General features: G+C 43.6%; 1 protein-coding gene and 1 non-coding gene across 2 annotated transcripts; both read right to left on the reverse strand.

Annotated features, from left to right (window-relative positions):
• Positions 1 to 2: 2 nt before the first annotated feature.
• On the reverse strand, positions 3 to 24,382 carry LOC144508962 (cyclic GMP-AMP synthase). The gene is made up of 6 exons (XM_078237181.1): positions 24,312 to 24,382; positions 20,375 to 20,723; positions 13,344 to 13,572; positions 4,349 to 4,621; positions 4,030 to 4,129; positions 3 to 932 (listed from the first exon to the last, which is right to left on the reverse strand). The coding sequence occupies exons 2-6, from the start codon at positions 20,696 to 20,698 to the stop codon at positions 479 to 481; spliced, it is 1,380 nt and encodes a 459-aa protein (XP_078093307.1). The 5' UTR covers positions 20,699 to 20,723; positions 24,312 to 24,382; the 3' UTR covers positions 3 to 478.
• On the reverse strand, positions 19,743 to 19,934 carry LOC144509600 (U2 spliceosomal RNA). The gene has a single exon (XR_013500510.1). It is a non-coding gene; the product is annotated as a U2 spliceosomal RNA (small nuclear RNA).
• Positions 24,383 to 24,597: the final 215 nt, after the last annotated feature.

The following is a 24,597-nucleotide window of genomic DNA, read 5'->3' on the forward strand; positions in this document are numbered from 1 at the left end:
GTCCTAATGCCTATGGAACAATATCCCAGTGGTGGTTCAGAATTGGGGAAAATTCAGGGAGGCAGTGGAAGACCTTAAACTTAAGAAGAATAAGAAAATAAAATCTACCTATTACTTAGCTGGACTAGTTTGCTTACATAGCAGCTGTAATCCACTGTATGTGAAATGCTTTGGGGCATTTCTGAGTAATGTGATGATGTGCTTTTAAATGTTTTTTGATTTTTATCTTTCTGTTATTTATTCCTGCTCTACTTCTCTTTCTTTCCATGGTAAATAATTAGAATATTGGACAAGAAAAGTAACCCATCATGAATCATCATCTTGAAGAAAGGAAAAATATGGGGAGAGAAGAAAAAGATTTACTGGAAGGCAATAGCATTTAAAAAAATTAAAACACAGGTCTGATAGTCGGAGTGAATCCCATGCAGCATCATAATGTGAGTAGTTCATCAAAGCCAACACATCACTAACAAGGTATTTAAAAGGTTTTGACAAAAAATACAAGGATTAATAAGATCATAGAAAATGCTGCTAGTTTAACTAATAGGTTCTGACTCTGAGGTACAAGTGCTTCCTGCTGGTGTTCCTCGGGAGGTGCAAATGCCGGAATTTGATTTGCTTTTTGCTCCTTTAGGATCTTCAACAGGAATTTTAAATTCTTTGGTGCAAAATGCGTGGAGTCAAATAAATTGCAGGTAGCCACGAAGAAGTGTTTTAGCTCTGCCTTTTCTACGTGTTCAATGAAATCATCTAGGAAATTGAGAAAGCATATGTCCACCTTGGAGGCAGACCATTGGTCATCTTTGGGTCTTCGGACCATTGAATGGAAATAAGCAGTCTTTACACAATAGGAGTTGAGTTTAGATAGCTCCTTTGGGTACTGTTCTTTCAGGACATGAACAAGATACTTCATGAGTCTGAGACAGCTTTTCCTGGAGGAAAGAAATAGGACAGACGAAAAATAATAAATTCAGCACTTCCACATCTGTGGCACTTGTAGAAAAATACCGCACAATAGATAGAGAAAATAATGAAAATAAATTGGTAATCTAAAATGAAGCGTATTTAAAGTTAGCAAGTAAGGGCTGAGCATAACTTGGGAAACCTGACATTAAATATTACTTTACAATCTTTTATTTTTCTATATGCACCAGGAAAGCAAACCAAAAATAAAAGCATGGGCCATATCATTGTCAAACATATCTTACATTGTTTTCTTTGTTACCGATAAATATGAAAAATAACTGGGGAATGCTAGTAAACTGCAATTAATTTTGATGTTCAGCTATACAAGAAAAAGTTTGACCAGAGCATAGGAGTGCTCTAAAATATATGCAGCAATGATGGATCATTGGTTTGCATTACAATTACACAGACACGCACACACATACAGGTTACATTATAGATATAAAACGCAAGTCTTTTCTCAAATCATTTTTATTACACTGTACACCAAATATTGTTTCTGGTGCAACAGGAAAACAAAAATGGAAGAAAACGATTACATCAGTAGATGCTTATGACCTCTGCTCTTGCTTACGATAGCTTCAGATTCAATTGTCCCAATGCTTTCCTGGAAGGCTTCATATCTTCCACCCACTGCATACTGCAGCTCATCTCAAGTTCTGCTGCTGATACCCTAATTCGAACCACGTCCCATTAATCCATTACCCCTGTGCTTGCTGATCTATGCAATGTCCCAAATTTAAAATGTCCATTCTTATGTTGAAATCCCTGGTCCCTCCCCCCCCCCCCCCCCTCTCTGTACGCTGCTCCACCCTACAATCCACCAAAAACTCTCTATTGCCCCTTAGTGTCCTAAGATGTGTAGGTTAGATGGATTAGCCATGGTAAATGTGTGGGGTAATGGGGATAGGTGGGGGAGAGGGCCTGGATGCAACCTTACCGTCAGAGAGAGTCGGTGCAGACTTAATGGGCTGAATGGCCTACTCCTACACTGTAGGGAGTCTATGATTCTATTCTCCAATTCTGGCTCTCTAGTATACCCTGACTCTCTTTATCCCAGTAAGAAGTTTAACAACACCAGGTTAAAGTCCAATAGGTTTATTTGGTAGCAAATGCCACTAGCTTTCGGAACAGGCTGTCCCTTCGTCAGGTGGAGTGGAGACTTTAACCTGGTGTTGTTAAACTTCTTACTGTGTTTACCCCAGTCCAACGCCGGCATCTCCAGATCATCTCTTTATTCCATCATTGCAACTATGCTGTCTACATTCTAAACTCTGGAATTTCTTCCTTGAACATCTAAACCCCTCTCTCCTCCTTTAAGACTCCTCTTCAACCAGGCTTTTGGTCACCTGTCCTCATACGGGCTCCATGAGCAAAGCTAATACAATGTTATTGTTTATTGTAGGGGGAGCTGAATATAAGACCAGTGAGGTTATTCTTCAGTTTTGCAGGGCATTAGTGAGACCACATACAGGTTATCGTGTACATCATTGGTCTCCTTATTTAAGTAAAGATTTAAATCCATTGGAAGTAGTTCAGAAGGCTTATGAGATGAATACCTGGAATGTCTTATTCCAGGGTTGGTCGTATGAGGAAAAACTCAATAGGCTAGGCTTCTTTCCTTTGGAATTTAAATGAGTAAGAAATGACTTGATTGAAATATGTAACATCCTGAGGAGACTTGACAGGATGGATGTGGAAAGGATGTTTTCTCTTGTGAGAGAATCTAGAAGTAGGGGCCACTATTTAAAAATAATGGTGTCACCCATTTAAGTCAGTGATGAGGATTTTGTTTTTCTCTGAGGGTTCTGAGACTCTGGAATTCTCTTCCTCAAAAGGCAACGGGTGGGACCTTGAGCCCACTCTCACCGTCCGTGAGATTGCCAGCAGGAGCTCAAGATGCAACGAAACCCGGAAGTCGCTGATCTCGCCGGCAAGATCACGACTTTCAATTGTCGCTGCCCTTTGCTGGCAATGGAATCAGCTTCACACTTATTGTGAACATGAACCTGATTTAAATACATTTTTATAGATTTACATTTCATTAACCTGCCCCCATGCCGTTTATTGAGCCCCCCACTGTATTTCCAAACCTCGCCGACGTGAGGTTTACAACAGGTTCACCCAGATATGAACCTGTTGTGGGGACCCCCATGGGGGGCATAAAGGTGAGTATAGCCTCTGGGGGAGAGGGACATAGCCAGGCTGTGGCCTGCCAATGCCCCCGGGCACAGGATGACTCTGCCAAGTTGCCTGTCAGAGCCAACCTGTGCTGGGGGCAGTGCCAGGAGTGGACCCCGGTGGGAGCCTTATGCGTTGGGAAGAGGAGGGGATGCCAGCATTGACTGTGAGTTGGGGGGATCCAATGTTCGACGGTGGTGGGGGGGGTGCTGGCACTGACTGTTGGGGGAGGGGGAGAGATATCGACTCCGATCAGGGGGGTGGGGAGGAGGTGCCAAGTCCGATCAGTGGGGTGGGGGATTGAATGCTGACTCCGATCATTGGGAGTGGGGGAGAAGTGCCGAGTCCAATCAGGGGTTTGGGGGGAAGCCCCCGAGGCATACTGGGGGGAGGACCATTCATGTTCTGATCAGGGTGCCCTTTAAACATGGCGCCCCAATCTCAGTGCAGCTGGGCCTGTCTGGTGTGTTTAGGTCCCGCCTCTTTACATGATGGCATTAAACTTGCCCACCTGTTTTTTCTGACAGGGTGTGCTAAGATCTGGAGAGAAAAACAACATGTTTCTCTGGGGGGAAAACACGCTGTTTTTCTTGCCAGAACCAGCACTCTACCAAATTCTGGTAAGACCACCCCAGTGTTTAAATATCTTCAAGGCAGAAGTAGATAGATGTTTGATAAGCAAGGGAGTGAAGGGTTGGCAGGAATGTAGGATTGAGGTTACAGTCAGATCAGCCATGATCTTACTGAATCGCAGAGCAGGCTTGAGGGGCTGAGTGGCTCCTGCTTCATATGTTCGTACGTCAATTTTTGTTTGATAACAGTCCTAGGACATTCAACTATGTTAGAGCTGCTGTATAAATGTAGTTTGTTGCTGTTGTTCACCTGCAGCAGCGAACTGCTCCCTTCTCACAGCAGTTCTTCATGGCACCATGGTTCATCAATAAACTTTTTTCAACGTGAGAGAAGGAAATACGCCAGGTCTCTGCAACAACACAACATTGATCAGGAAGAGAAAAGCATACAGGTTGTGATTGAAATGTCTCTTAAAGATCCGATTTTGTGGGGATTTTCTTGTTTTATGCCTTAAGTTATGCACAGAAGTAAAACTGAATGAACGACACAAGCTACACCTGATATTAGGTACTTTATAATATTTGAATGGTTCCAGTACTTTTATCTGAAGCATCGGCCATCAACATACCTTTCAACTCTTCTGCCAATGCCCTCCTGCGTGGGTGCTTTGGCACAAAGTAAAATGGCTGATGTTTCAAATCCCCCTTTGTTTTTTTACTGAGCCACTCCTCAATATTCATGCCATCGTCGGTACAATTTGGCCACTTCTGAAAAACCTCCAAACCAAGAACAATATCAATGGAAATATTCTGCTTTCTTTCACTGTTCCACAGGAGCAGGGTGACAGCAGGGCTTCCCTGGGTTTTCCTCTGTAATTTCACACTCCACTTCTTATGGCAACCTATTCAACCAGAGGTACACACAGAATAAGCGGATATGATGACAGAACCAGAGCAAACTGTTCATTTTGATTAATTTTGCCCACTCTTTTCTTCCCCTTCTTTTCCTGACTCATCGCCCTCCAATGTTTTGCTAAAGGGACCATTCCCCTTACATGAACGAGGAATATCCTTGTCAACAACCAATTCTATCCTCACCTGATGTCTTAGTACATGATGTGGAGATGCCGGCATTGGACTGGGGTAGGCACAGTAAGAAGTCTCACAACACCAGGTTAAAGTCCAACAGGTTTATTTGGTAGCATGAACTTTTGGAGTGCTGCTCCTTCATCAGGTGAGTGGAGAGTTGGGTTCACAAACAGGGCATATAGAGACACAGACTCAATTGCAAGATAATGTTTGGAATGCGAGTCTTAACAGGTAATCAAGTCATTACAGTTTTAGACAATGCAAGTGGAGAAAGGGTTAAGCACAGGTTAAAGAAGTATGAATTGTCTCAAGCTAGGAAAGATTTTGCAAGCCTAGGCAAGTCGTGGGGGTTACAGGTAGTGTGACATGAACCCAAGATCCAAGTTGAGGCCATCCTCATGTGTGCGGAACTTGGCTATCAGTTTCTGCTCGGCGGCAATTCTGCGTTGTCGTGTGTCTTGAAGGCCGCCTTGGAGAATGCTTACCCGAAGATCGGAGGCTGAATGTCCTCGACTGCTGAAGTGTTCCCCGACAGGAAGAGAACACTCCTGCCTGGTGATTGTCGAGGGTGTCCATTCATCCGTTGTCATAGCGTCTGCATGGTCTTACCAATGTACCATGCCTCGGGACATCCTTTCCTGCAGCATATCAAGTAGACAACGTTTGCCGAGTTGCAAAAGTATGTACCGTGTACCTGATGGATGGTGTTCGCACGTGAGACGATGGCATCCGTGTCGATGATCTGGCACATCTTGCGGAGGTTGCTGTGGCAGGGTTGTTTGGTGTTGTGGTCACTGTTCTCCTGAAGGCTGGGTAGTTTGCTGCGAACAATGGTCTGTTTGAGGTTGCGCGGTTGTTTGAAGGCAAGTAGTGGGGGTGTGGGGATGGCCTTGGCGAGATATTCATCTTCATCGATGACATGTTGAAGGCTCCGAAGAAGATGTCATAGCCTCTCAGCTCCAGGGAAGCACTGGACAATGAAGGGTACTCTGTTCGCCGTGTCCCATGTTTGTCTTCTGAGGAGGTCGGTGCAGTTTTTCACTGTGGCGCATCGGAACTGTCGATCGATGAGTCGAGCGTCATATCCTGTTCTTACAAGGGCATCTTTCAGCGTCTGTAGGTGTCTGTTGCGATCCTCCTCACTTGAGCAGATTCTGTGTATACGGAGGGCTTGTCCATAAGGGATGGCTTCTTTAATGTGTTTAGGATGGAAACTGGAGAAGTACCACTGCAAGAAAGTCCATTGTCAACTTGTCAAACTATACCCTTCAACCAGATGAAATTGAAGTTCTCAGCTGAGGGCTCAATTTCTGCCCCACCACCAAAATGGATCCCATCAGTCTTGTGGCGGACACAGAGGAATTCATCAGGCGAATGAAGCTCCGGGTGTTCTTCCGCAAACCCCAAGAGGCCAACAGCGGACCCAATGAGACAGCCAATGAACTGGAACAGCCGACAGATCCGCGGTGCATAACCAAAGAAGAAAGAGTGGAATTGGACCCCTCCAGAAGGCCGCTGCCCTCGACTCAACATGTATGCCCAAGCCATCAGGAGATGCGTCAATTCATCAGCCGCACTCACAAGACAGTCCCGAACGTCACCCAAGCACAACGCAATGCCATCCGCGCTCTCAAGACCAACCCCAACATTGTCATCAAACCAGCAGACAAAAGGAGGGGTCACCGTCATACTGAACAGAACAGATTACTGCAAAGAGTACCAACAACTGAACAACCAGGAACACTACAGACAGTTACCCGCAGATCCGAAAAAAGAACACACCCGCCAACTCAACAAACTGATGAAGACATTTGATCCAGACCTTCAGAGCACTCTCCATGCTCTAATCCCACGTACTCCCCGCGTTGGAGATCTCTACTGCCTCCCGAAGATACACAAGGCCAACACACCCGGCCATCCTATTGTATCAGGCAATGGGACCCTGTGTAAGAACCCCTCCGGCTACGTTGAGGGCATCCTGAAACCAATTGTACAAAGAACCCCCAGCTTCTGTCGTGACACTACAGACTTCTTACAGAAACTCAGCACCCATGAAGCAGTTGAACCAGGAACACTCCTCGTCACAATGGATGTCTTGGCACTCTACACCAGGATCCTCCACAACGATGGCATTGCTGCAACTGCCTCAGTACTCAATGCTAACAACTGCCAATCTCCAGACGCAATTCTACAACTCATCCGCTTCATCCTGGACCACAACATATTCATCTTCAACAATCAGTTCTTCATCCAGACACACGGAACAGTCATGGGAACCAAGTTCACACCTCAATGTGCCAACATCTTCATTCACAGGTTCGAACAAGACCTCTTCACCACACAGGACCTTCAACCGACGCTATGCACTAGATACACCGATGACATTTTCTTCCTTTGGACTCACGGCAAAGAAACACTGAAACAACTACATGATGATATCAACAAGTTCCATTCCACCATCAGACTCACCATAGACTACTCTCCAGAATCAGTTGCATTCTTGGACACACGCATCTCCATCAAGGACGGTCAGCTCAGCACTTCACTGTACCACAAGCCCATGGATAACCTCACGATGCTCCACTTCTCCAGCTTCCACCTTAAACACGATAAAGAAGCCATCCCCAATGGACAAGCCCTCCGTATACAAAGGATCTGCTCAGATGAGGAGGATAGCAACAGACACCTGCAGACGCTGAAAGATGTCCTTTTAAGAACAAGATATGGCACTCGACTCATCGATCGACAGTTCCGACGCGCCACAGCAAAAAACCGCACCGACCTCCTCAGAAGACAAACACGGGACACAGCCAACAGAGTACCCTTTGTCGTCCAATACTTCCCCGGAGAGAAGAAGCTACGACATCTTCTTCGGAGCCTTCAACATGTCATCGATGAAGACAAACATCTCGCCAAGGCCATCCTCACACCCCCACTACTTGCCTTCAAAGAACCGCACAACCTCAAACAGACCATTGTCCGCAGCAAACTACCCAGCCTTCAGGACCACAACACTAGACAATCCTGCCACAGCAACCTCTGCAAGGCATGCCAGATCATCGACACGGATGCCATCATCTCACATGAGAACACCATCCATCAGGTACGCAGTACATAGTCTTGTGACTTGGCCAACATTGTCTACCTGATATGCTGCAGGAAAGGATGTCCCGAGGCATGGCACATTGGCAAGACCATGCAGACGCTACAACAACGGATGAATGGACACCCTCGACAATCACCAGGCAAGAGTGTTCCCTTCCTGTCGGGGAACACTTCAGCAGTTGAGGACATTCGGCCTCTGATCTTCGGGTAAGCGGCCTTCAAGACACACGACAATGCAGAATCGCCGAGCAGAAACTGATAGCCAAGTTCTGCACACATGAGGGTGGCCTCAACCTGGATCTTGGGTTCATGTCACACTACCTGTAACCCCCACGACTTGCCTGGGCTCGCAAAATCTTACTAACTGTCCTGGCTTGAGACAATTCACACCTCTTTAACCTGTGCTCAACCCTCTTTCCACTCGCATTGTCTATACCTGTTAAGACTCACATTCCAACCATTATCTTGCAATTGAGTCTCTGTCTATATATGCCATGTTTGTGAACCCAACTTTCCACTCAGCTGATGAAGGAGCAGCATCCGAAAGCTCCTGCTGCCAAATAAACCTGTTGGACTTTAACCTGGTGTTGTGAGACTGATATCTTAGCACAGACAGTTTCCATGAAGAATCACTGAACAGTGATCGGTTTATCGGTGGGGAATATTGCTGATCACACATTCCCTAGTCTGGTCATTTTTTAATACATTCATGGAATGTGCGCATTGCTGGCTAGACCAAAATTTTTTGTCCATCTCTAATTGCCATTGAGATGTTGGTGGTAATCTGCCTTCTTGAAGCGTTGAGGTCCATGTAGTGTAGGTACACCCACAATGTTTTAAGGGAGGAAGTTCAAGGATTTTGACTCAGCAACAGTGAAGGAATGGCAATATATTTCCAAATCAGGGTGGGGTATGGCTTGGAGGGGAATGTCCAGGTGGTGGTGTTCCCATGTGTCTACTGCCTTTTTCCTTCTAGATAGTAGCGTTGTGAGTTTGGCAGCAGCTGTCTGAGGAGCCTTGGTGAGTTCCAGCAGGGCATTTTATAGATGGTACACACTGTTGCCACTGTGCATCGGTAGTGGACAGAGTGAATGATGTGGATGGGGTTGCAATCAAGCAGACTGTCTTGTTCTGGATGGTGTTGAGCTTCTTGAGTGTTGATATAGAATATAAAATAGATTTAGAATCCTTACAGTGCAGAAGGAGGCCATTCAGCCCATCGAGTCTGCACCAACAACAATCCCACCTCGGCCCTATCCCCTTAACCCGACATATTTACCCCACTATTCCCTCTAACCTATGCATCCCGGGACACTAAGGGGCAATTTAGCATGGCTAATGCACCTAACCCGCATATCTTTGGACTGTGGGAGGAAACTGGAGCATCCAGAGGAAACCCACGCAGACACGAGGGGAATGTGCAAACTCCACACAGACAGCGACCCAAGCCGGGAATCGAACCCAGGTCCCTGGAGCTGTGAGACAGCAGTGCTAACCACTGTGCCACCGTGCGCTCGTCTAGGCAAGTGGAGAGTATTCCATCACACTCCAGACTTGTGCCCTGGAGATGGTGGACAGGCTTTTGGGAGTCAAGAGGGGGGTTACTCACCATAGGATTCCTAGCCATGACCTTCTCTTGTAGCCACGGCATTTATATGTCTAATGCAGTTCAGTTTCTGGTCAAGGGTACCAGCTAGGATGTTGATAGTTGAGGATTCAGTGGTGGTAATGCTTTTTGTTAGGTCCCGGATCAGAACCCCAAGGTGTATTGTGAAGCCAGACTAGACCCAACAGTTTTTCTATTTTGGCAGGAAAGAATGCTTCATTCCAAGAGTAATCTCACCGACAAATTAAGGATCTTTCACCAAAGCAAGCTTTATTCATAATACAGTTTAAGTATAACTCTATCAAAATTAAGTAGCTTCATTTTAAAAATTGAACAATCTTTAAACATGAAAATTAACAACTCTAATTTCTAATGATTATCTCAGTTCCACATAAGCAACATTCTTCTGACAGACTTAAAACCCACTTTAAATATAGTTAGCAATCACAATTATACTTGATATAATGAGTATAGACAGCCTTGGAGTTTTCAGAGAGATATAGAACTTTCAGGAGCCTGCAAAACTCTCCTAACTTCAACCAGAACAACCAAGCTCCCACTCCTTTGATCAAAAGCCTGTTCTTTTTCTGCTACAGATCCAGGACTGCACATAAACCACAACATTGCATGACTCTGTCAACCACTCTAATCTGAAATACCAGGGGAACTTAAGTAAACAAAAGTCCATTAACTCCACTTAACATAACCACTTGCAAGGTTGAAATGAATAATTATTCTGCTCTTCCAGTATCTGAGCTGTAATCCTCCAGACATACTGACTATCTGTAGAAAAAAGCTGAACTTTAAAACATTCTCCTGAAACAGGGCAGCACGGTGACACAGTGGTTAGCAGTGCTGACTCACAGTGCCAGGGTTTTGTGTTCGAATTATGGCTTGAGTCACTGTCTGTGTGGAGTTTGTACATTCTCCCCGTGTCTGCTTGGGTTTCCTCCGGATGCTCCGGTTTCCTCCCACAGTCCAAAGATGTGCAGGTTAGGTGGATTGGCCATGCTAAATTGCCCCTTAGTGTCAGGGGGCCTAGCTAGGGCAAATGCATGGGGTTATGGGGATAGGTCCTGGGTGGGATTGTGGTCGGTACAGACTCGATGGGCAGTATGGCCTCCTTCTGCATTATTTGATTCCATGATAAAAAAACACACTATATATATTTGCACACTTTCATTACACCTCCCCCTTTTAAAAAATGAATGAATGTGAAAAAATTTCTAAAGTCTTCAATTTTCTCCCCATAAAGCCATAGTTTTTTCCTCTATAAGACATATATATTATTAAGCAAGCAAAGTTAAACAGTAGTATAGTCCAGTTCAGTCTTCCTTTTGAAATGTTGAATGTTCTATCCTTTTACATCAAAGTCATAATAAAGCATCTGCAATCACATTCTCTCTTCCTGCCGCATGTATAATCTTCAAATTAAATGGTTGTAATAATAAACTCCATCGAAACAGATTTGGATTTATATCCTTAAACATATTCCAGAAATTTCAATGGATTATGGTCGGTGTAAATAATTGCCTACTATAGGATGGAGTTTGACCCTCCCCCTCACTGTCTGCATGCCTCCAATTTACCTGGAACCTCATGATATGAAACTTGTCTGTGGGACAGCCATGCACACCATCTGTGCCCTTGCCCCTTCCTGCAACAGGCGTACACCATGCTTCCAATGATTACTCCTGCTCCAGGTTCAGTGCTCTTCTGCATAGTCTAATTTCACTAACCTCGGACTGTGAGGTCCACATTGTCCCTGGACTGCCTGTCATCTGTGTTTCCATTTTGCAGCAGGAATGTCTGCACTCTCTGACCCCTGTCTGCCAGCTCCTTAACCTTGAGTCTTGAGATGGTTCCCATTTCCAAAGAGGATTAAGGACAAGAGTGACCCTCCCAAACCACACCAGCCCAAATTCTAAGTCCTCGTGCGAACCATCCCGAATGTGACACATCAACAAGCCCCATCCCATATCCTGGAGTTCTGCGTGCAACCCCTTCCAGTAAATAATGTGTTATCCCTTTGATCCTCTTGTTTGGCAACATTTCATGCAGACTTGTCAGGGTCTAACTTCCCATCCCTCAGTCTTCCCTCTGCGTTCCATTATACATCATCCTTATCCACCTCCTTGACCCTCTGCTTGCCACCCTTGCACAACCCACATTGCCCTCCCCTTGTATTTGCCCTCCACCCTACTTTCCTTGCACAGCCCTCCTTCTACATTGCCTCCCTTGTCTTCAACACAACCCCCCCCATACCTCGTACCCCACCCTGATCGAGCTTTGGTCTGTTGAAGTGGTGGTTGCATGAGTCCCGCAGCACAATGCTGTCCAGGCAGGCAGGTGTGTGGTACTGGGAGCAGAAGGCCCTGCACCTCCAACCCCAGGCACAGTACTGATCTGAATCAGTGAAACTGGAGGGTCCCATGAGTCTAGCAGCGCAGTGTTGTCCAGACAGACCAACTGAGGGCACAATCAGTTTGCCCCAGCAGAGTGGTGTTCTAATCAGCAGGAACAGAGCCACGCAATGGCAGGTAGGCTGTGGATGTTGCATTCAACTCGAAGTCTTGAGTGAACTGGGGCCTGCCTTCTGCGTATCACACCTTATCAAAATGGGTTTGAAGCTGATATGATATCCTACTGGCATGATGCTGCTTTAAAGAGTATTCATGAGATGCAAATGGCCATCATGTCACCAAGCAGCAGGAGAACAAACCGCCATGGGGAGAATTTCAAACTGTTGTTACGTCAGTGGGTTTCCGACTTTTCAACGGCCACTGGATTCTCCACTCCCGCCCACTATCAGACCGTCCACTGGCTGAATGGGAGAATTCTATCCTGTGTGATGGGAACCTCCTGTCGTGTCACAAGGTTGAATCCAAATGCTGCTTATCACTTGCATTTCTTATCAGGCAACTGATGTGTCATGTACAACTGAGCTATTCCATTTCCAGCATGAATTATGCTTTTTTGTTGGTATAGTGCAGCATAAACGACAGCAATCAGATGATTATACATTTCTGGTTAGAGGAATGGTGACCTACCAACATGGAGTCAAATGGAAAATAACTTTTAAAGTTTATTTATTAGTCACAAGTAAGGCTTACATTGACACTGCAATGAAGTTACTGTGAAATTCCCCTAGTCGCCACACACCGGCGCCTGTTCGGATCGATGCACCTAACCAGCACGTCTTTCAGACTGTGGGAGGAAACCGGAGCACCCGGAGGAAACCCACGCAGACACGGGGAGAACGCGCAAACTCCACACAGACAGTGACCCAAGCAGGGGTCCCTGGTGCTGTGAGGCAGCAGTGCTAACCACTGTGCCGTCCCTTCTTTGAGTGTAAAAATTTCATTTTTTGACGATTATTTTTTCTTATCTTGTCTAATCTCTGAGATCTAAGTTTTGATAGCAGACAGGAGGAACAGATTATCTGTTTCTATGCCTCTGCCAAGGCTGGACTGAGCCAACCACTAGAACGTACACAAGAAAGGGTCAGAGGCCTATTTTCCTTCTGTTTTTCCAGAGAACATACCCTCTGTTCTGAAGGACACCACTGTGGGAGATGTTGGGCACAAGCACACCCCTCACTACTCATCAACACTTTGCGTTCATACTCCAATAAACTGAACTATTGCAACACCCCAAGAATAAAAAATAAGTAATTGAATTGTGTTGCATTGTAAGGCTTGCAGAAAGAAATTGACTTGGTGTTAAAAGGAACTGATTATAATCCCTTCTTTGTTTCAAATACACTCTGATAAAATGTTATTTAAAAAGAAATCTTTTATATATTTTCTATTTTGTAAACTAACCTTTGTACGAAGTCCTGAGAAACTGTTTTATTAGCGTTCGCAGTTCTTCAATCATTTTCAATGGTGATATTGTTTCACAATCATCAAGTAAGAACAGTTTCAGGTCATTCCTCGGCATTCTACTAACAGACAACTTGTAGAAGAGCCCAGAAAAGCCATCCACTTCTGCCCACTTGATTCTAGGTAGCGGTATGGTCAGCATGACATCAAATTCATCAGGGGAAGATATCTGGGAACAACCAAACAGAAAAGTGGAATGAAAAACATTTTCCTCTTCTCATGGTGACTAGGATCTTTAATGAATATTTTCAGCCAGATTCAAATTAGTTCCTGATCAATGAAATTGGCTATAATTCAGCATTGAACTTCGTTGAGATTGAGTGATGTCTAAGATTGCATTAATTTACAACAGGGTGCTTTTTGATGCAGTGAAACAAGTTGGTGGAACAGTGCAGAAAGACTCAAACTTCATCTGGAACTTTTAAATGTCAATGGATGCAAATGGGGAAAAATAAAAATTACTTGCCCCACCCTGTCTCATTGCACACAAATCACAATTCTTCAATTTTGATAAAAAGATAACTAATTAGGGGAGATGGTGCCGTAATGGTATTGCCACTGGTCTAGTGATCCCACGATAATACACTGGGACCAGGATTCAAATCCCACCATGACAGATGGTGACATTTGCATCCAATAAATATCTGGAATTAATGATGACCATGAAACCATTGTCGATTGTTGTAAAAGCCCACCTGATTCACTAATGTTCTTTAGGGAAGGAAATCTGCCATCCTTACCTGGTCTGACATACATGTGACTCCAGACCGATTGCAATTGGTTAGCAAATCTTTCGAGAGCAATTAGAGATGGGCAGTAAACGCTGGCCCAGTCAGTGATGCCCACATCCCATGAATGAATTTTAAAAATTATCTTCTTGAATAGCTCAGTTCATGAAGGCAGCATGTACTTGGGCCAAACAGACCATTAGACTCCATCACAATAAGAACAAAGAATACGGCAAAATCTCAGCAGGTCTGGCAGCATCTGTAAGGATGTCCAATTCTTTTTCTTTGTTGTATATACTGATCCCAGTGACAGTAGAGATACCACAATTGGATAGGAAAAAAATCTGCCAGAATTCTCTGTCCTGGTGCCAATGTACACATTTGGGGATATTGGGTAAGGTCACAATCAGAAATTGGATGTGATTCCTCAACAGTTGAATAACACACTACTTTTAACCATTTAGGATCAATGTAAAGAATGGCGGCTTGGGTGATATTTGAAGATGCTTGCAGACTTCAGCCATGGTGGAAGTACCACCTTTAAGGAGAAGGATATTTAAAGTTGTTAAAAGAAATTGCTCTATTTAATAGAATCTCAAGACATTGACAGATCAAAGGTTTTTCATTAAAGTTATTTTTTCAGCTTCATTAGCATCTGCTCACTTGCACCTTTCCCAGCAATCAGAGTAAATAAATAACGTGTTGTAGATGTTACTCTATCGGTGTAAGGGCTTCCTCAATGTTTGAATGGATAAATATGTCACATAGCCAAACACCAGGATATCCCAGGTTCAGTCCCAGGTCTGAAGGTATTGATCAATCTCATCCAGAGCGGTGATCTGATGCTACAATTTGTCTCAATGTTAGGCAGAGAAAATAATTTAGTCAGGGTTTCTGTTACTGATTGGTATCTAGTGAATATTATTAGAAAGGACACATATGTTTTAACATCAGGTTAGGCTTGGCTATGATCAAGGAACGTTACAGCACAGAAAAAGCCCATTTGGTCTATTATTCCTTTTCCAGCCCTTTGAAAAAGCTATCCACTTTTTTCCACTCCCCTGTTCATTTTCCTTTGGCCTGCTAATTTTCCTTTTCAAGTGTATATCCAATTCCATTTTGAAAGATATCATTGAAATCTCTTTCACCAGCCTTTCAGGCAGTGCAGTCATTTGTAACCATAACAATTTCTGCACAATTTTTCTTTCCTCATCTCCCCTCCTGTTCTTTTAACCTTAATGTTCTCCAACTACCAACACTCTTTACTTAGGCTATCAAAACCTTTCATCATTTTGAACAGCCCTATTATCTTTCTCTGCTTCATAAAGAGAAAAGTCCCAGCTTCTCTCATCTTTTCATGCAACCAAAATCCTGTGACATTACACATTGCTGAATATGCAGTATGTGTTCTCACCTATCTGCTATTCTTGTCCTTCTAGATGTGGGTTTGGAAGGTGCTGCCTAAGGAACCTTGGTGAGTTCCATCTACAAGATGCACTGCAGGAACTTACCAAGGTTCCTTAGGCAGCATCTTCCAAACCCATGACCACTACCATCTAGAAGGACAAGGGCAGCAGAAATCTGGGAACACCGCCACCTGTAGGTTTCCCCCCCAAATCACACACCATCCTGACTTTGTAATATACCGCTGTCCCTACACATCACTGGGTCAAAATCCTGGAATTCCCCCCCAACCACATCCCCCCATCCCAGCAGCACTATGGGTGTACCTACACCTCAGGGACTGCAGCAGTTCAAGAATGCCATCACCTCATCAAGTAGAGCTGGACATAAATGCTGGTCTAACCAGCAACCCCTACATTCCATAACTGAATAAACAAAAACATGAGGAAAATGGTACTGGTACAGTTCACTGCCATAAAAAAAATAGGGGCAATTAGCAGCTAAAAATCTTTGGCTGGAATGTTACGGTCATTCACGCTGGTGGGATTTTCCCATCCCGCTGCAGTAAACGGAGATTTGGCTGGTCGCTGCAGCGGGAGCATGGCGTGAAAGGCCAATAGGATCGTGCCCAAATTCAAATTTCAATTTTTCACCTATCCAGCAGCTGTGCAGGATTTCTTCACTGTGTTGTTAAAAGGATCGCTATAACTTAGTTAATTCTTATTAATGCTGAAAAAACAATGAAGCTATGGGGAGAAAAAAGCATTAATCACCAATTGGCAGTACTGAGTGGTCCATCAGAAGTAGTGCAGCCATGTTATTGTGCAGGATTTTTATTACCATATTAGGGGAGACGATGGCCTAGTGGTATTATCGCTAGACTATTAATCCAGAAACTCAGCTAACATCCTGGGGACCCAGGTTTGAACCCCGCCAGGGCAGATGGTGGAATTTGAATTCAATAAGAAAAATCTGGAATTAAGAACCCACTGATAACCATGGTCGATTGTAGTAAAACCCCATCTGGTTAACTAATGTCCTTTAGGAAAGGAAATCTACCATCCTTACCCAGTCTGGCCTATATGTGACTCCAGAGCCACAGCAATGTGGTTGACTCTCAACTGCCCTTGGGCAACTAGGGATGAGCAATAAATGCTGGCCAGACAGTTACGCCCATGTCCCAGGAATGAATTTAAAAAAACATTAAGAAGCTTAGATTCAAATCAAAATTTCAAATCTTAATTCCTGGATTCAAGCATAAACTGTGGAAAACACTATTTTTAATTCAATTCTCCTTTCCTACCCATGCTTACTTAGCTTCAAAAATGCCTACTCATTGAATGGGGCCAAACTTTGAGAATACTTTGTTACAGCACCGTTGCATGATATTTTTGTTCTGGCAACAGCTAGTGCCATAATCCTCCCTCTCACTATGAAGAAACTAGCAGCCTGCTTTACGGCATGACTGAGAACTAGAGACATTTCTTTTTCTGGCCTCCCTCTATTCTCTTCCCGCACCTAATAATTCACTGAGGCAGACTTTTATCTGTTTCCATATTTAGTAATTCCTGGAACAGGTTGCTAGTCTGTGATCTCAGATTATAGCTTGAGGGGTGGCATGACACATCAAGCGTGGCTGACCAGGACTCTCTCCTTTTTTACCACCAGCCATTAGGGTATTTCCCAGAAGGAAAAACAGTAAAACGGGAAAATAAGAATAGTGATCCAAACTGTTTTTTCCCCTTCTGGGTTGGAAGGATTTACAGGTTGATGCACTCAACCTGTTTGACAACATTATAAACACACCTTCCTTGGCCATCAAGTCCTGGGATGGAACTCAAACCTGGAGCTTCTGTCTCCGAGGCAGGGACACTAGCCACTGCACCACAAGATCTCCTTTCCCTGACCTACTCTTCTAAAATCACTGACTTGTGTTGGGGCCTGTTTTCGTAAAGCATGGCCACCTTCCAGCATTCTGCCCAAACCCCTTTCTTTGTTGGATAGCATAACAGCTGACTCAAACCTCTCCCTATCCAGTATAGGCATTAAAGGGTACACTTTCCAGTGGGAATGATTAAATAAATGCTAGGAGTGGAAAGGTACCTTGTTTTCCATCCCTCTGTCACCAAGGATCCTGAGACCCACTGGAACACATTTACAGTCTTCAGCCATGCTGTTTAAAAATCTACTGTGGAGAAGCAGTGATTGGGGATTAGTCACTTCAAGGCTGCCCCAGGCATGGGGCTATTTGCAGATCCAAACCCACAGCAATGTGGTTGACTCCTAAATGCCCTCAGGGATGGGCAATAAATTCTGGCCTAGTGACGTCCACATCCCATGAATGAATAAAAAAAATAACTGTTTGATTAGCATCTCTGCTCCTGGCTGGTGCCTACTTTGCCACTTGCAATGATGTAATGGGGTAAAACACGAGAACCATGCATGCATGGCAATGGCAACACATGCAGCCTTAAAACAATCAGCTAAATCAGCATAATTAAGACACTCTCTTGGTCTTTGTGACTCACTACCACAGTACACAGTGTAATGAGCAACCGGACCATTAGGGTGCACTTTTGATTGAGGCAAACTCAGAGACTCACTAGTTCAAACTTTGATCTGGACTTGTGAATGTATACCATTTGTTTTCCCAGCCTCTCCTGACAGGGCAGACAAGGAACTGCAGCAAGGAGCTGATCTGCCATTAGCCTAGCCTCTGCCATTATTTCCAAAATTTACCATTAACACAGGATTCAGTTTTCAGCCGTCGGCTTGCTTATTTCACACCTGTAAAATCGGCATCTATTCATTGAAAATTGGAGCAAGGTGGTCATCTCAGTCATCGCATTAACACTGGAGGTCAACCTGAGGCACTGTCCAGACCAGCCAGAAATTGACTCTTTAAACATGGAAATGTTGGCCCTACACGAGTTGCAAGCCTCCAATTACAGTTGTCAGGTACAAATAGACAAAGCATGCACCTGCACAGTCTGATCATTTGTATCAGGTGTTCAGCGGCCTTATCAGCAGTCAGTAAAGGACGTAGTGCGAGGCCACACAAAGAAAAAATCACGCCAAAAGACTTTTAATTTTTTGATGGGGGCCAGGAGGAATGAAATGCTCCTCCTTGGATCTCTGTAAGAATTCTGATGAGTTGTCAGCCAGTCTGAAGCCCTCTGATCAAACCTGGGATTGCCCCACCTCTCAGGCTTGGGCCAGCCAGCTGCCTCCTTTTGGGAGCCGGTTGATTTCTCATTCCCAGCATTGCGTAGTCAGCTCTCAGCATGGAAATGGTATTTTAATTATCTTGAAATAGCTTGGGCCTCACAGTGGAAGCCAGGGCAGGTGGCAATCCTACTCCACAAAATTCGGTCCCATTAGCAGTGAAAGTCGAAGGGCAAGCCCACCCCCCCTCATCTTTTTTATGCATTCCTGGATACATTCCTAACATCCAGCATTGCGAAGGCTATAGAGGGCCATTTAAAATTGAAAATGATTTACATTTTATAATCCAATCTACCATGAATTCAACCAGGGCCCATGAACATATTTTAGAAAACAAGGGAAAATGTTTCCTGCCACAACCAAATCCATTGGCTATTCCGCAATGCAACAAAATCACCGTGATTCCCCACTTGCACCCTACCTATAATGACTTCAATGAGGCACATGAGGTTGAAACCCCGTCTCGGTTCTCGGCCCGCTGGACATAGTTGGCTCCAGGACGAACTGTGATTTTGAACCCCACAAATAGTCCCACATGATTACCTGGTACGGTTTAGTCTCGGATGGGGCCTGTATCCTACAGAATACGCATGGGTGAGGTCATCTTGAAAAAACATCTAGACCAGGTGTGGGCTTCGAAATCACAATTCGTCCTGAAGCCAACTGAGGGAGTTCCAACTTCATGTGCGTCATTGAAGTCATTCCACCATCCTATTCCTGTTCACCCCTGCACCACCATGCCTCTGAGGTGAGCCATCTGGTATGACCAGAAACATTGCTGGGGTCTCAACCAACAAATAGCCTGACCCCAAAAGAGTGGAGTGAGATGGGGTGAATATAAACCCAGTCCCATCACCAATCCAGTAGGATTTTTTTTTTCCAATTCAATCAAATCAAGTCCAATTCAGAGTCTCAACAAGTGAGACAGTCCCGATCCAAGCTGACAAGAGAGGACTCTCACCTCCTGTCTTGGGCTTGATCTACATGATCCAAGCTGATTGGAGTAGGCATTGCACCTCCTCCAAGGCTTGATCTCATTTGCATCTTAGCCAAAAGGCAGAGATGCCGCTTTTAAAAATTGCTTCAAATGAAGCTAAAATGTAATCTAATGACTTCAACCAAGTACAGCATGTCGATACTACACTTGATCTTAGCCAAAAGGCCGAGAAGCGATAGCCAATCCAGTAGGATTATTGATAGATCAGAAAATCCAGGCCTCTGTGCTTTAAATTATTTTACTCCCTTCCCCAACCCTTCCTCCCACCTCCCCCACTCTTGCTGATATTAGCATTAATTTTCAAGGTACAAATCTGTGAGGATAATCTAGGGATTGCTCTCAGATTTTTCTCCTTACCTTTTTTGTCACCTATCCCTGTTAAAATATAGGCAATTACAGAACTTGAAATTCACCAATCTTTAAGTACAATATAAAGGTTTGCATTTACATAATGCCTTACATGACTTCAGTACGTCCCAAAACACTTTACAGCCATTTATGTTCTTTCCTAAAGCAGTTTTACTATTGTAATGTGAGAAGCACAATCCAACAAATTTGCATACAGCAAGCACCCAAAAACAATAATGTGACAATAACCTGATTGATGTTGTACTAACCTTAACAAATTCATAGTAGCTCCCAGTAGTCAGTTTCGTAACTTCTTTGAAACATGCATACTTCTCATTATTCTGAAGAAAGTTAATAAGCCGGTCAATCAAGTCATTGATCATTTCTGCAGCCAAAGATCTTTCATCGCGTTTGATGGTGAGCTTCTTTACAATCATTCGAATCCTTTTACTCATCTCTTTATTTTGTAATATTGGAGCAGGAGTTGTCTCTGCTGCTGCTTCTGTTGGCCCATGGAATCGTTGTCTTGGTGGAGGATCAGTCTGGGAATGACTAACCTTGCCATTGCTGTCCAGAACCTGCTCACTCATCATTTTCAGATTAGAGTTAGTTGAACAGCTGGAAAATTACAAGCAGCGCAAAATATAATTTATAATTAATTGGTGAAGAAGGGTTCTTCGATTGGTCGCTTGGTAAAATTAGCTTCTAACAGAAACATAACAGGTTCAATCCCCAGATGGTGCTGAGTTAGAACACAATTGGCTTCAGAAAACCAAATAAAGGGATATTCTCGGTTAGCTTTTTAATATAACATTACAATCTTATATACCTCTGTAAGATCTGCTCTCAGCCATGATCCAAGCTGAGAAACTCAAGTCTATATGATATTTCCTCATAACTCAGATCCTTAACACTGGGGGCCAGGCATGTGATTCTTCTATGCACTGAGGTTGAATGTCTCTCTTAAACTAGACGCAGTGTTCAAAGTGTGGTCTGATCGTCGAATTATTAAACCCTTTGATTGATATTTTATATATTTTGGTTATATTATTTGAAATCTTTTAGCTTTTTTGAAGGCTGTTCTATAATGGTTGGACCTATTTAGAGTTAATTTGACAAAGGCTTCTGGATCTTTTTAAACTTAATTTCTAGCTAGTTCAACAAGATCCGTGACATCTTTGTCTTCCTATGTGCACTTGTAAATTAAATTTCATCCGACAATTTTCTGCATATTTTGTCCATCTTATTCTGTAATTTCTGAGTTACATCTTCCACTTTCACAACCCCTCCTCATGTGAAATCATCCTAAAATTGACTGCTTTGTATTCAATTTTTAGGAGCTATGGCCACAGCGGGTCTACAGCGAGTCTTCTAAGAGCTAGTAGCCTAGAGCAAGGTAAGTCTGTGGTCTCACCAGGGCCAGGCTGGCAGATCTTAGTGAAGGGGGTGATGGCTGGGGTGGTCAGGTAGCGGGGAGGAGGGAACAGCTTGGGTGGGGGGGTCTGATGAACCTCAATTGACCCATATGTGAGTAGGCTGCCAGGCATCTCCTCTGCCACAGGTAAATTACCCACAGGAATGGATGGGCAACACACAAGGTGCTTCTGCCATAGTGCCCAATTTTATATCTTCCATCTGCGATCCGACCCGAATAGCCAAATAATTCAGCCTACGGTTCTGAATTATCTAATTGCCTGCACAAAACAGCTATCCAGTGCCACATAATAGGCTGCTTTTACAAATACATTTTAAGTATCATCAGTTGTATATTTGGGGCTGAATTTTTTTTTGTGTGTTTTTATTTCTTTTCAGTCTCCATTTAGTTGGTCAGAAGGCTTTTTGCCCACTGTTCTTTAGTATGTGCACAATTAGAATAATAAGTTTCCTAAATGGAAGTTCCATTATGCATTTTGGAGGAAGAGCAGGGATAGTGGAGGGATACCAGGCAAGTCAGCCAGAACCAGAGGAAAGCTGTGGCCACTTGTTGATGTCTTCTCACTCACATTTACAGGCAAGGTACGTCTATCTGGCTACACAAAACTCTGGTTTGCAGGAAGCTAAACACTAAGCTCAGTTATCTGTTGTCAATAACATGTTGCATAATTATATAAGCACAATAGCCAAAAATCTCTGTCAAAGTTTTTCTGTGCAAATGTCTCAGCAACCTCAGGCGAGAGCAGATGCAAGATTAAACATGGAAATTGTAAAGTTGTGATGAGAAATGCACCAATTCACTGCTTGCTTAGCAAAAATAAAATCCATGCAGCAGGTGAAGTTATTGTACTTGCACAGCAGACATGAAGTAAGCTTGCCGCAATAACTTGAATTAGTTCATATCAAATTCAAACATATTTTTAATGATGCATTAATTCCTGACAATCATTCTCTCTGGCACTGAAATTAATTATTACAGGTGTGAAGTCTCATTTGTTCAGGTTTTAATTGCTGTTGGAGATTTATTTCGAATTGGACACTTTCTCCTGTTCTCTCTCTCTAAGTCACTCATTCCCTCCCTTGTCAGCCATGGCTCAGTTAGTAGCACTTTCATCTCTGAGCCATGAGGTTCTGGGTACAAGTCCAGCTTCAGGATTTCAGCTGTCCAATGCTTTGAGACATCCAATGGTTGTAAAAAAACACTATATCAATGTCAGCCTTTATTTCCCTTCTCACCGAATTTGAATTCCATGTCAAATCAGGTGCAGAAAGATAAATTCACCATTCTAACTCACAATTCCCCATCAGTGCTTACACTATTAATCTCAATACTTCAAGTGACAGGTTAAGAAGATACACAGTTGATTGCCTTGCTCAGTCAGATCCCAGGTGCCCTGCAGAGGGTGCTGTGCCATTTCGATCTCGCACATCCAGAAACTGTGAAGGTGGCCTTCACGACACACGACGGCGCAGAGTCACTGAGCAGAAACTGATAGCCAAGTTCCGCACACATGAGGACGGCCTAAACCGGGATGTTGGATTTATGTCACATTATCAGTAAGCCCCACAGCTTGCCTCCTGGACTTGCAGGCTGTCCTGTCTGGAGACAATACACATCTCTTTAACCTGTGCTTAATGCTCCCTCCACCCACATTGTCTGTATCTTTAAGATCTGGCTGGTTGTAGGGATTCGCATTCTAATCAGTATTCTGTAACTTGATTTTTGTGTCTCTGTGCCCTGTTTGAGAGCACATTTCCACTCCATCTGACGAAGGAGCAGCGCTCCGAAAGCTAATGGTATTTGCTACCAAATAAACCTGTTGGACTTTAACCTGGTGTTGTTAAAACTCTTACTGTGTTCACCCCAGTCCAACGCCGGCATCTCCACATCATAACTCAAAATATCACCAATATTCATTGAACAAGATCAAGTCTAATGGCAGAGATTGTTTGTTGACCAGTTGCAGCAAATTCTGAGCCATTAATTTAGCCTTTAGTGACAAGTAGTTGACTTTGAGCTTTCCTTTAGGTGATGTCTTTGCAAATCTATCTATTGATGTTCTTCCTGTTTCCGCTCTCCTGAACGAAGAATTGTACTTTGACACCTTCCATCATTGTATTTCGGGTGAGGTGATCTCACTACTTTGCTGAAACTACTTATTCAAAGAGAAAATGAAACTGACGAAAGCACCAAAGGCTTTCCTGATGTTTTCACAGTCCCCTACCCACCTCACTCTTTTAGTATTAAGTTCATCCTGCCTTACAGTTGCAGTACTGGTCCCCCTTCTATTGCACAAGTGACCATTATTCAGAAATTAGCCTTATTAGCTTGGTAGAATAATGATTATTTAATTTACCAATGCCAGTTTAAGTGGTGTAGTGTGCTGGAGCAATGATGCACACCTGGTGATCTGGTGGGTTCATATCACCAATTACAGTGCTGATGTGAAACTCGGTTGTGTCACTACAGAGATGTTGAGTGGAGCAGACACTAAGAATAGTGAACTCTAAGAACTCTAAAGAATAGAAAGCAGGGAAAGGGAGAGAGGATTCTATTTATTATTAACAACATGTTCAGAGCAGTGCAGGGATAGTTTGCTCACCTGTTCTTAGTCTAGGGTGTGGAGACCAAAGGAATGGAGATCTTACCCTTTAAAAATGCATCAACTTTTAAAACATTTTGACTCCACTGACAGCAACAAATATTTACCTAGTACAGGTAAGGGCAAGCGAAAAATAAACCTTATTAGAATATTAATAATAAACCTTTACCGTACAGTTTGGCTTCTTTCTTCTGATGGTAATCTGCAACCTAACGCCAGCACAAGTAGTTTTATTAAATTCCTTCCTGTTTCCTCCAACTGCAGTTCCTGACGTCAATGATTACAGGATCCACCTCACTGCCTTTGACATGGTAACCACTAACAAAATTCAGGGCAACAAGTTAGGGCAGAGAAATGCTCTCCGCCTCTTCAGCAAACATAACATGTATTCTTATGCAAGGTAATTATGCCAGTCTTATCAGGCTTCTCACTTTATATTGAAATTCTTTAAGAGC

This window comes from Mustelus asterias, chromosome 21, assembly GCF_964213995.1.
Source record: "Mustelus asterias chromosome 21, sMusAst1.hap1.1, whole genome shotgun sequence".
NCBI classification, from domain to species: Eukaryota; Metazoa; Chordata; class Chondrichthyes; order Carcharhiniformes; family Triakidae; genus Mustelus; species Mustelus asterias.